The following is a 13,517-nucleotide window of genomic DNA, read 5'->3' as shown; positions in this document are numbered from 1 at the left end:
GGGAAGTGGATTCAAAATTGTAATATGATTTTAGACAGAATGAAGAGTTTCTTGAATTTACGGGGAGTTGATATTAATAACTACTAGAAAGACATAGCAGAAGTGGATTAGGAAACGTGTAGTGATTGGAGTTTTCTCTTGTTCTTCAAGTTCAACCATCATATTTATTGCAAAACCTCCTTGCAAGACACATTTTTCACAAAGTAAACTACTCATTTTTTGTATGTCAAGAATGCAACACTTCATTTTACCTAGTTTTTTGCCTATATGGTGATATAATCAAGAAGTTTTTGTTAATTATTTTAAGATCCTTGGCACTTAAGACTAGTAACCCACCAAGCTAAACAATCTCCTTTTCTTTGCCATTTGTTGATTTTTTTAAATATTTAAATCAATTGGATTTTTGGTCTATCAGATCTAAATCTAAATCTGTACCCTTTTGGAGCCTGATGTTTGCCAAGCAATTATTCCATTATTTTCTTTTCTAATCCCTGATATAATTTTTTCCAAAATATTAGCACATTTGTAGTTCGGCCAGGGATGTGACAATTTTTACAAGTTCTTTCATCATACATAAAGAAATCTACTATATTTCTTTGATGCTTAAATCAGCATTTTGCCAAATTTAATCAAATGATATAATGGGCAGAAATATTGTATCTCATATCTCTATAGACTATGAGGGGAATGTTCTCAAGAATAGACTAAATAAATGTCTTCTTATCTATCCAAATAAATTAGTTTAGGTATTTGACAGAACTATGCAGTCCAGGGAAATAACTCAATAGAAACAAACAAAAGCAACCGTAGAAAGTATAAGGAAGTTTCACTTTTTAAACCTTGAATATGTATGATTAACCCTGTGCAGAAAACACAAGTTGTTCAATAGGTTTATGGATGAGATTAATTTCTTTCAGTAAAAGGAATGGGCTGAAGTCATGATTCTCTGGTTTGTTTCCAGAACATTCCTCTGACCCTTAGCCACATGACAGAAAAGTGGCTGATCCTTGGGTATTTAGTCTGGGTGCAGCTTCTGTAGGACAGAGAGCGAGCGAGCGAGCGAGAGAGGATGAGAGAGAGAGAGAGAGACAAATTTCTCCTGCCTTGCTAACAGGTTGATGCTGTCCTTCTGGTGCTTATATTGGTGACCATTACATAAGAGCTCATTATTTTCTCAGCATTACCTTTCTGTTTTTTAGTTAAAATCCCCTTTCCAGCAGTCCTGAGAACATCCGTCCTTTTAAATTGTTCACCCCTTACGATCTGAGTTGCCAAACACTCACAAGTAATAGATACAAATGTCGAGGCTGGCGATTGCATTTTGCCCATAAAATTAATTTTCATTCTAAACATCAAAAATTCATAGGATTGTATTGACTCATTTAATGTTTGAGCCAAGATGGCAAAGGTACTGGGGGAAAAAACATTCTGAAGGCTCCGATTTGATGGTAGAGAGTTGAATATATACATGGTGATACCGGCTTCAAAGGCGATATCGGTTTCAAATGTAATTCTAACCACTCCCTCTGCCAAGAGCTTTGTGTACTTTTAATTTACTGTTTGATAGAGGTGTCTCTAATTTCTTTAATGTGAATTTTGAAGTTCTGAAATTCTCTATTGAATGTATAGAACAATAAATCGTTAATTACTTATTCAGTAGGAATTCCCAAGTCCACATAAACAATCCTGTTGACTGTGCATAAGGAACACAGAATTCATAAAGTTAACACCCACCTGCTAGTTATTTAATCTAATTTGCACTAATTCATTGAAAAAAAAAAACCTTCTCTTTGCAGTTTTTCCTGAGTGACTCAGAGGAAACAATCCCTCCAACTGCCAATACAACAAACACAAGCTTTTCAGCCTCAAATAATCAGGCGGCGATTCTACGTGCGCAAAATTTATTTTTCCTCCCGGTAAGAACATTGCAATTATGACTGCATTGGTGGCTCTCCTGTATGCTAGTAGTCTGGATTAACATATATCCTTTTTAAGTTTCAGATGTGTTCTAGACTTTGCATTTCCTCTCTGGTATCCATCCCTGAGTGGTCCTGAATTTACAAATGTCAGCCTCTGCTAGAAGTCTGGGTCCTTGGGGACTGGCTAAACTTACATCTGAAAACTTACAATGTTATTGTGATGCTTTCACCAGTAATGTTTGCCTTCTTCTCTTAACCACTACAGCACTTCTAGCATATTTCCTACCATATGGCATTCAATTATAAGGCACCGTGTTTCTGGGTTTCTCACTTAGAGACATTGCCAATTGCTCCAGTGAATTAATATTATCCCCCTTAAAGCTGTGATAAAACTACCCACATCTCATTTTCTTCCCTCTTCTTTGGCAGCGTACGTTGCGCAGTGATTCTGTTCCCCAGTAATTCTTGCTAACTGACTCATCTTAACCAGTATCCCAAAGGACCTAGGTTGAAACTTCAAAACGTATTAACACATTAGTCTTCCAAGTGGAGAGTTAAGTCAGTTATTTACTGCTTAACAACTTTGTTCTTCCATACATCGTTTGTGAAAAAAAAAAGTGTTGATACTCTCCTTTTCACTTTCCAAATAATTATCTGGAAGTAGTGCAGATTATGCTTGTTTAGTTTCCGTCTCAAATAATCAGTTTTGAGAATGCTAAGTGAACTATTTTGGGGACTGATATTGATAATTTAATATGTATGCTTTCAAAATTCCCTACCAAAATTTTTAACTCCATTAGCTATGGCAATAAAGTGGATTTATTTTCCCATTCCTCCTTCTCTGATTTTCTTCCTTGATATTTTGCTCTGTTCTTTTTTCCCTTCCCATCATTTCATTTCTTGGGAAACTCACAGCTCCATGCACAGATAGAAGTGACTTCTGGTGTTCTTTCCTGAAGGCTTCTGAGGCCTTGACTACGTCATGGGCAAGATGGCCAAGGTGCAAAAGCAGTGTCCCCATGGGCTTGGGAAGAGGGGGTGGTATAGGTTCGTCCCTTACCCAGGAGATCCTGCCCTTCAAATGAGATGTTATCATAAACTCCAGTGAGGACTAGGTGTTGACTTCTCTAGTTATGTGAAAAGTGAAAAGCTGGAGTCATCGTGAGAGTCTATTGAATGTAGTCTCACTGTGGGCCATTTGTGGGCCATTTGGAGCTCTCTTTTTCAAAGAAATATTTAAATTAACGGTGTGGCCTGCCTCTTCCTCCTTGATCCAATAGTGTTGGCATCCGTATGATCCATAGGCTGGATGCTGGGAAGAGAGTGCAACGACCAAGCCGTCCCCCTTTCGCATCCACGTGGCACTTTAAGTTTAAAATTTTAACATGAAGATGCTTTTTGACAGGAAAAAAAAAGAATAGCTGCAATACTTTTTTAAATCTCTCCTTCCACTATGTTTGAGCCAAACAACTCGCCACACTTGGCATCCCTAAAAGAATAAGGAAATCATTTTGAATTTCATTTAGGTAAATCTGTGTAATATCTTATTTGCAGTCAAAGAAAATTATTAAAAACTTAAAGTGGGGAAAGGCAACATTTACTCAGTCTTTAAAAGATTCTGAAAAAGCACACAATAGGTTCTCTAAAATCTAGGTGGGATTTAGTAAACGGCTACTATCTTTCCAATAATGAGGCCTTGAAGATCCTCGCCAGCGTTGCCAAGGAAGCCCCAGGTCTGCATGGACTGGCTGCACAGAAACTGCATTGTGAACTCACGGGTTTAGCGGTCCCCAAGGAGCCTGGAGACATCCTGGCTTCCTCCCTAAAGGATCCCAGGGAACAGTTGAAAAGCCGTTTTGTGGGTGTGTGCCACACAGGCGTCGTTTCTCTCAAACCCCATGTTACGTGATGCCTGAAGTTGCCCAGCAAGCTGAGAAGCATGCCCAGCTCACTGCTGGTGCTGGTATAAAGTGATATAACTCTTCTAAGTGGTAATTTCAATAATTATCAAAAAGCACAAGACAGACACACTTTTTACCCTGTAATACTAATTTTGAAAATTAATTTTAAAAGTGAAAAGGTTTACCAAACACGTGTCTGTGCATGTGTTTATATAACATCAACAAAAAGAAAGCAAAAGAAAGAAAACAACCTAAAAATTTGAAAATGCAAATTTTAAAATAAATTTTATTGTAACACAGGATAAGGTTATACTTAACCACCATATAAGACATTGTAAAAAAAATTAATGACATATAAATGCATATTCATAATATATTATTCATTGAAAAGTATGGTTTTAAAAAATACAAAACAGTATGATCTTAATTTTTTAAAACAATACTGCCAATAATAAGTAGAAAGAAAAAGACTGGAAACACATATACAAATAATGAATAGTGGCTAAAGTGGATGTTGGGGATTATCAGAGACCCTTATTTTTATAGATATCCTTTTGTATATTTCCCAGTCTTTAACATCTGGTGTATTGTTTCTGTGGCAGGAAAACATAGTCCTTTTAAAATTCCAAAATTAGCCATAAAGAATCTTTGCAGTGTAGGTTGTTTGTACCACAGCGGGCACTTGGTATGCATTACGTCATTTCACCCAAAAATGAGCCTGGTGAAGTAGGTATTATTGGGGTTCTTGTTTTGCAGGTGAAGAAGCTAAGACCCAGATACTTTAGTGTTAATAAATTACTCCCGATAGCGGTGGCTGTTACCTTTCTGTAAAATACAAGTTGGTTTCAATGATTATGTTGAAACTGGTAAACATTACTAGCAATCAGGTTACCAGTAAGTACACTCCAATAGAAGTCGGTTCAGAATCCTACTGCCAGAGCCGCTGACCATCTGGAGCCTTCCCTGGTCCGCTAAACCGTGGAGCCAGGACAGGCTCCCAGCCTGGCGTCTTGCACTGTTCTCTCCCACACGTCCCTGGATGGCTATTTACAGGTTCCCAACCTACCTTTTTATGCCAGATCACCTCTTGCACAGCCTCCAAACATTCTAGAAGGCCATTTTACAGAAATGGACTAAAGTATACTTCCCATTAACATACATATTTTAGTAGATGTTCCTGAAATGTGAAAATAAAAAATGTAAAGCCTAAGAATGAATTTTGAAATGTGGAACCTTAGCATATTTTATAGGTGTTGACACATAGTTCAAAGGTTCAAACTGTGAGAACCTTTAAAATTTTACCCCAGGTCCCCACACACCAAACAATCCACATATACCCCTTGATACATACACACCCTCTTATAAGTGGTTCCTTATTCTGTTCTCTCATTTGATTAAGTTGAACTGGTTGATAATTTTCATTATAACAGTGGTTTTCAACATAATTTTAGAAACAGAGCTCTTTCAAAAACTAAAACTTACAAAAGACTTTTAGTGTGTAGTAATAATAGCAGAATTTCCAAGTTTCTCATGGACTAGGCTGTTCTGAACTCTTTTGTTACTCAATCTTCATGAGACTTCTCCAAGATGGGTGTTATCATCATCTTTACTTTGAGTGACTCGTGGAGGACACAGGATTGCCTTGTTAAGGTCAGCTGCTTTGGGGAATCCGATGGGACAGGATCCCTGAATAAGAGCCTTGCCCCCTCCAGTTCCTGGGGCAATTTCCCTGGTTTTAAGGAGCAGTTTTTAAATACTCAAGACTATTTATTAAAGGGCTACTAGGTTATTAATGAGGGCTTCTCAAATTCTTTGTGAAGGCCCTTTTCTCATTTTGCTTTGTTTTGTGTTTTTAATTTCTAATCTATGACAGACTAATGCTTTTGAAAAATGTAATGGTGAATGAACAGCAAAATGAACTAAAAAAGAAACCATATGAAATGCAAGCTCATATTTCATTATATTCATCAGAAACAAGCTTACTCTGCCAAGTTTCTGTCCACATTCTGCCCCTGTCTTGCAGAACTCACTGCTGTACTTTGAGTGGTCTTGTTCTAAGCAACATAGAGCATTAATGTACCTTGTATCAGAGTCCTCAGACCTGCCCTAAAGTAGATACTTAGTAACTTCTCTAAGGTGACAAGGGCAGAACTCTCTAGAAATAAGGTCTCCTTTCAGAGGGTGTGCTACACCCCTCCTCCCTCTCAGATACTGCCTGTCCACCTGTTCACAGCTCTGTTGATTCTATCATTTTACTACATTAACCCACGTGGTCTATTCTTTTCCTTTTCCTGTTCTCTGTTGTGGGAAGCCATGAGAGGCAGAAGAGTGGAGACCTGACATCAGGCAATTGTGGCTAAGAAACTGTGCTTACAACACTCAGTGTTCCTTAAAATGCTTCCACCTGAAATGAAGAGTGGCCTTCACATTCCCATGCAAAGAAAGACTTTAACTCCCTGAAGAGTGACCTAGTTGGTGTGTAATCCAGTGTGAGGTATTGGTCTTCCTTTTGAAGCCACAGTGCCAGGTCGAAGTCCTTACTAATGGGATTTCTACTCATTCCTGCTTTTCTACTCATTTCCTACTCATTTCTAAGGCTGCCTTCACTCAAGTGTGCCTCTTACAAAGAGAAAGCCTGCCATATGATCACTGCAAGCTGCGATTTCCAACTTTCCTTTCTTCCACAGGAACAGGACTGTTGAGCTAGTATCAGTAGCCTTCCACATAGCTTAATGTAGATGGCTTTAGCTGGGGAAATCAAAGGCAGAGCTCAAATGACAAAAGTAAGCAGCTCTTACCTGGCTTACTCAGTATGATGAAATTAGAATCGAGTAATTTAAAAGCTGGGCTATTTTAAAAGACAAGGTTTTAAAAAATCAATAAGATCTATGTTTTATTAAAAGTCTTAATTTTTTTTTTTTTTTTTTTTTTTGAGTGTTGTCTCTGTTCTAGGAATGCTGAGATAGTAACACAAACCTTATTCACAGAAACCCCATGATGGAGCAAATAAAGCCTTTCTGAAGATGGCGCCTGTTTCCCTGCAGCGAGTCCCTCCTGGCGTGCAGGACTCTGGGCTCTGTGCATTAGTCTTTTATCTCTGTTGTTTTCAATGACCTACAAGGAGAATATGATTACCCTCATTTTACAGTGTCATGCAGACACTGTGATACAAGCAAGTTAGGTCACTGGCTGCAAATAAGTGAGCTAATGAGCTAGTGAAGAGTTGAATTCAGAGCTATCCAAAGCCTATCTGATCGGTGCCTGCCAGTGGTAAATGGTGAGGAAATGGTTCACCTGGGGCAGGCCTGCCTGCAGCTTGCTCTGCCCTAAGATGGACGATACCAGCTCGCTGGCTCCCACTTGGTTCTTCCACTTTCTTCTGGTGCCTGTTGAACTCCCGGGGATTCATGACTCACCCTGGTCAAGGCTTTTGATTTAAATCCTTCTGTTTTAAACAGGCCCCTCTGACACACAGTTTCTCTTTTAATAAAATGTCTGGGCCTCCTTCTGCTTTTAACAGTTGTCTGTAATGATTTATATTATCTTAATGAATTAAAGAATTGAAAGGCCAAAAAAGATTCTATAGACGTTAACTTACATTTAAGGAATGTATAGGAGGCCACAATGTTTTCATTTTCAAGAAATAAATAACATTGGATTATAATGATGTGTCTTCCATGTAAGTTTTTTTTGCAATTTTATTCCTAAAAAGTGGCAATATACATGCTTATTTTTATTTATCATGCAAGGTTGGGTCAGAAAGCTTTGGATGATTTTTTTTTTCTGAATTTAATGTATGCAGGCATTTGCCCCTGGATCAAAGATAAGAAACAGGCCTCTGTTTTCATAGCCGGCTTATATATTGACCAAATGAGATTGGCGGTGGCCCCTGATTGTAATTGTTTCAGCATTTCTTAGAAGAGATCCTAAGGATTTGTCTGTTGTCCTTTGCTGTTTCAGTACTTTATCTACAGCTGCATTCTGGGACTGATATCCTGTTCCGTGTTCCTGCGGGTGAACTACGAGCTGAAGATGTTGATCATGATGGTGGCGTTGGTGGGCTACAACACCATCCTACTCCACACCCACGCCCACGTCCTGGGCGACTACAGCCAGGTCTTGTTTGAGAGGTGAGCCGCTGCCTCTTCCTTCTGTTACTTTAGTTCTTTCCTAGCATGTGGATAGAGTGAGTGTGTGTTGAGTAAATGCAAGTTAGCGATGTCATTGTCATCGACAAATCATTCTGAGAGAATTTCTTTGAAGTGATACCTCAGAAAGATGATACGTGTTTTTGTTGTAGATTACATCTGATTATGTATTCTCAAACACACATAGAAGATGTGAAGTGGTTTCGAGAGAAGAACTGTGTTATAACCTATACTATATTGATAAAAGTAATCTAAGATTGTCCACCTCAGCACTATTGATATTTTGGACTAAATAATTCTCTGTGGGGGGGGCGTTGTCCTGTGCGTAGTAGGTAGGGTGTTTAGTGACATCCCTGGCCTCTACCCACTGGATGCCAGTCACAATCTCCAATGCCCCAAGTCATGACAACTGGAAATGTCTCTAGAAATTGCCAAGTGTCCTCAGGAAGGCAAAATGGCCCTCAGTTCAAAGCAAGATATTGAAAAAATAAGTAACTGTATTCACAATTTACAGTGTTATATTTCTCACTAGTGATTTTCTAAAATACTGTTATGGGGAAGAGGAACTGTCAATCCTGAAAATTCTTTGTTCTATGGAGAAATTGACTTCCAAGAAAATATATGATTGCTTTAGGTCTTTCAACTGTAAGGCTAGATGCAGCAAGAATGATTCTACCGGGTGCACTCACTCAGATTTATAACCAGTTTCCTGTTATCGAATTACTTCCGTATATGAATATATATGGAAACTTACAATGAATATTTGTTTGAAAAAATTGTTTTAATCGTTATGATACTCTCCACATCACATCTCAAAAACAAAACATTTTATAACAAGCGTTAGGTTTATTTCTGAACCCATCAGATGTCAAAGTATTTTCTAGGAGGGCTTTGCACTGTCCTCCATCCTATTTCTATATTTATTTTAAAATAATATAAATGCCTTAAATATTTGCACTGATTTATTACTCCAGAAAGTTGTTTTGTGTAGATAGTACATGGCCACCTATTTCTCCACTGGAGACCTGGTGCTAGGAATGGCAGTCATCGCACTGTGTAGACACTTCTTAGCAATAAGAACCTTTGCAGAAGATGCAACCCATTCTTTTCACCTAATTTAATTTTCGTCGTCCTCCACACAGTGAAACTCTACTATCTGTAATCAAGCTTCAGGCAGTGGAGTTGCAAAAATGCGTAATTATATTTATGATTCCTTAGCCAAAATGAGAATGGAAGTTAATTTTCCAATAAATTCTCAAAATTGCCAACTAAACATGCTTTACTATTGCTCTGCTGTATCCAGAAAGCCTGTGTTGTATTCCTAAATAAATGTAGCATTATTGATTTTCACACGCAGCTGATAACCCTACTAAGTTTCCCTTTATTAAATTTAAATCCCCTGAATATGTTACACATCCGAAGCAAAAGAAGAAATCAGATTACCAAGTTCCTGGTGTGGAGAGAATTGCTTCTGGGGACCTCAGTGAGGCACTTGAGGAGACAGGCAATCTCTGAGTAGAACCCCCACAGCAGGAGAGTAGTTATCAGGTTGAAGAAAAGGAGTTTTACCTTTAGATCACATTCACTGTATTAAAGCTCTTTTGTGCTTGCAGCTCGGTTTGTCTTTGCAATGACCTTGAAGCTAGGGAGACCGACTTGAGAAACCTCAGCGACTTGCCTTCACTTCCATCAGTAAAGCTAGCACCCTCCTTGGGAGCACGTGCCTGTCTCTCACTTCCTATTTTTTAAAAAAATGTTGTGGTGACATAATAGGTATACATATTTATGGGGTACATGAGATGTTTTCATACATCTTGCAATGTGAAATAATCGCATCATGGAGAATAAGATATCCATCCCCTCAAGCATTTATCCTTTGTGTTTCAAATAATCCAATGACACTTTTTACTTATTTATTTATCTGAGGCAGAATTTTGCTTTGTCGCTCAGACTGGAGTGCAGTGGCACAATCTCGGCTCACTGCAACCTCTGCCTCCTGGGTTCAAGCCATTATCCTGCCTCAGCCTCTCTAGTAGCTAGGATTACAGGTGCCTGCCACCATGCCCGGCTACTTTTTTACATATATTTTTTTTTAGTAGAGACAGGGTTTCATCATGTTGGCCAGGCTGGTCTCAAACTCCTGGCCTCAAGTGATCCACCTACCTCAGCCTCCCAAAGTGTTGGGATCACAGGCATGAGCCACCACGCCCGGCCTTAGTTATTTTTAAATGTACAATTAAGTTATTGTTGACTGTAGTCGCCTTGTTGTGCTATGAAATAGTAGGTCTTACTCATTATTTTTTCCCACTTCCTAATTTTGATCAGAAGTTCTGGCACTTCTTGAACTGATCCCTGAACAGGCTGCACAATATTCTCAGAAGCATCTTCTGTGGAAAGATGAGTCTTACTGATGTAATAGCAGAAAAGCATAATACCTCAAAATCAATGAATATTCCATGATGTGCACTTAAAACTAACTCCCACTCTGAAAGTGGGAGTTTAGAAGCCTCCCAATTTCTCCGGCCTCATTGCCTGTTTTACATAACCCTGTGACTTGTGCCAGAGGTAAAACCAACCAACGTCAATGTTTTCCTTCTCTTTTCTGAGATCCAAGAACTTTTCCCCATCAAATAATTGACATCAGTTTTCTCATCCTTTGCCTTGCTTATTGATGCTGACACACACTTCCCAATATGAAAGTGAGATCCTTTAAAAAAAAAAAAATCTGTGCAGTGTGGTGCCTTGAGAATGAACATCACTTAATCCCAAAGCCAGAGGTGTCCCTGAAGGCGGGAGCTGGCTCACAGGATGGCCAGGCAGCTCCGCCTTTTCTGATTGAGTCCGTCTGTACCATTGAAGTCATAGCATTTGGTCCCATCCCTTTGGTGACTTGTCTCTGGGCACCACATTCTTGCCTTCTCTCTCCTGCTCTGGTCTTCTTTCTGGGACCCTTGCTTGACTGTGGCAGGTCAGTGTCCTTGCTGTCCACCAAGGCCCCTAGACCTGCTCCTCATTGGCCTTGAGTGCTCCTATGACACTGTGATGGTTAATGTTAGGTGTCAGCTTGATTGGATTGAAGGATGCCTAGATGGCTGATAAAGTATTGTTTCTGGGTGTGTGTACAAGGGTGTTGCCAGAGGAGACTGACATTTGAGTTGGTGGACTCGGAGAGGAAGACCCACCCTCAGTGTGGTGGGCACCACCCAATTGGCTGCCAGCGCAGCCAGAACAAAGCAGGTGAAAGAAGGTGGGATAAGCTGGCTTGCTGGGTCTTCTGATTTCCATCTTTCTCCTGTGCTGGATGCTTCATGCCCTTGAACATCAAACTCCAGGTTCTTTGGTTTTTGGACTCTGGGACTTGTACAGCAGCATCTCCAGGGTTCTCAGTACAGAAGGCTGCACTGTTGATTTCCCTGGTTTTGAGGCTTTGGGACTTGGACTGAGCCTCTCCCAGCATCTCTCTTTCCCTGCTTTGCAGATGGCCTGTCATGGGGCTTCACCATGCAATCCGGTGAGCCAATTCTCGGTAATAAACTGCCTTCTATATATACATACATCCTATTGGTTCTATCCTTCTGGAAAACCCCGACTAATACATAGACCTCCCTCAAGCTTCTGGCTTTCACTCCTCGGTATGCCGGAGGACCAAGCAGCTCCTCTGCCTGTTTCACCCAGGAAAGGTGGAAGGTACCCATCCTGGGTGAAGGGGACGTGGCCTCTGTTGCCTGTTAGCCCCTTTTCTGTGATATACACATATGTGCTGAGGACTTTAACGCACTCTCCTGAATCATGCAGAAGAAAAGATCTGAACCAAATACCATGGTTTATAACAGTGCCTGGCATCTAGTACTCAACAAAAATCTGTTGAATGAATGAACAAAAGCAGGTCGTGCTCTCAAACAATGGGAAGAGCCTGACACCGGCTTCCTGAAATCTCTCGCCTTACCTGCTTCCCTGAAGACAGAGTGTATCTCCAGATCACTGAGGATGTGTGTCTTTTAGTATCCACTTCAGGTTCTGTTCATATCTTTATATTTCAAAGGAAAGTTCAGGGAGGGCATCTCTGTTTAAAGGCAGCACCGGCCGTCTTCCTCTATACTTTGTCCTGCATGTGGCTTCATCGTGGCTCCGGTGGCAGGGCCTTTTCATAACGAACTTGACATTGCTCGTGGATGGGCCAACAAGATGTTACAAACCAATGGAGTGGGCAGAGGAAAAAGGAGAGGGATGCGCTAGAAAAACTTCGTATCGATGAATAATTAAGAAAATGGTATTTAAGACATTCTTACACATTCAAGAGTGTGAAGAGTAGACTTTTCAGGAGGAAAGAAAGACCACTCGGAGAGAGTGTGCCATTGAAAATCCATTAGGAAGGAGGCCAGGAGTGTCCCGGTATTTAACGTGACCTGCTGGGGCGTGATTCAGATAAGTCGCCTCCTGCTGAAGGTAGCTCAGGAGGTTCTCAGATGTTTTCTGTTCTTTGGTGTTCATAGCAGTCCTCAGTACTGTCTGTGAATGGATCGATAATGGTTGTAGTTCCTATCTGTGACACTGTCTCCCAAAGCCCTTAGCCAGAGCTGTTGAGACACCAGCTGCTCTTCAAGGTGATAGTGATATTAATAACAACGGATGTTGCTGGAAGCTGTTTTTGTCTCGAAGACACTTATCCTTCCCATGACAAAGGCTTTTGCTACTGAGTCTGCAAGAAGTTGTCGGATTTTTCCTGAGTTTTTTTTTTCTTGCTGAACTGAAAAGTCTCAAGGGATCGGTGTTATTTCGCTTGGACCAAGCCATTATGTTCACTCACCTGGTGGCTAGAAATGTACCTTTAATTCTAGAGACACATGGGACATGGAGAGCTTGAACAGAGCGGCTAACTCACAAGCATCCCCAAAGACCAATTAGTTCTGTGCTGCAACTTTAGCCCAGTAAAATAAATACTTTCTGGAAAGTGCATAAATACAGAGTTTAAGCAGCAGTGATCAGCGCTTAGCCTTATCCAGAAGCTGTAGATGGCAACTGGCTGAAATGTCTGCAAAAGTTTCCCTTCCCAGCCTTCCTATGAGGAAGAGCACTGGAGATGCCTGGACTTGCACCTGTCATTGAGATGCATGAACGAAGCACCTTCCTTGTGGCATTTTTCTGCTTTCCCTGATTTTCCAGTGTCTCGGAAATCCCAATGGCTGGAATTTGGGATATTGCGATTATTTTGACAATGTCCTAATGAGGGATTGATTGATGATGAACTGAAAGAAAGTCTTGAGGAAGAACAAGAAAACCCACCCCTCACGGGAGAGGTCGGGAAGAGCTGCAGGTCTCGCTCTGGGGCAGATGGTCTGTGGATATTCCCAAGCACCTGACATTGTTTTCATGTCTTTTCTTTAAATGAAGGCTATATTACAAATTTGCATTCCAAGCCATAATATAATCAAGTTAATATTGAAAAGATTTTCGATTCCTTTCAGATTTACCATCTCAGCTTTCCCCACTCTGCCTGTTTCCTGCACCCTCTGCCATTTCAGAAAGCGAGGAGCACAGCATGCTTTTCT

The 13,517-nt window shown here is 40.3% G+C and overlaps 1 protein-coding gene across 1 annotated transcript in view; it reads left to right on the top strand.

The window, feature by feature from the left end:
• The window catches only part of ADCY2 (adenylate cyclase 2 (brain)), a 215,173-nt gene that overhangs the window by 154,302 nt on the left and 47,354 nt on the right, over nucleotides 1-13,517 (top strand). The window contains exons 15-16 of the mRNA XM_011974827.1: nucleotides 1,797-1,916; nucleotides 7,781-7,950. Coding sequence (XP_011830217.1) covers nucleotides 1,797-1,916; nucleotides 7,781-7,950 — 290 coding nt within the window. The remainder of the gene's footprint in view (nucleotides 1-1,796; nucleotides 1,917-7,780; nucleotides 7,951-13,517) is intronic.

Source organism: Mandrillus leucophaeus, unplaced genomic scaffold, assembly GCF_000951045.1.
Source record: "Mandrillus leucophaeus isolate KB7577 unplaced genomic scaffold, Mleu.le_1.0 Scaffold1491, whole genome shotgun sequence".
In the NCBI taxonomy this organism is placed as follows: Eukaryota; Metazoa; Chordata; class Mammalia; order Primates; family Cercopithecidae; genus Mandrillus; species Mandrillus leucophaeus.
This window is presented reverse-complemented; position numbering and strand designations above follow the sequence as displayed.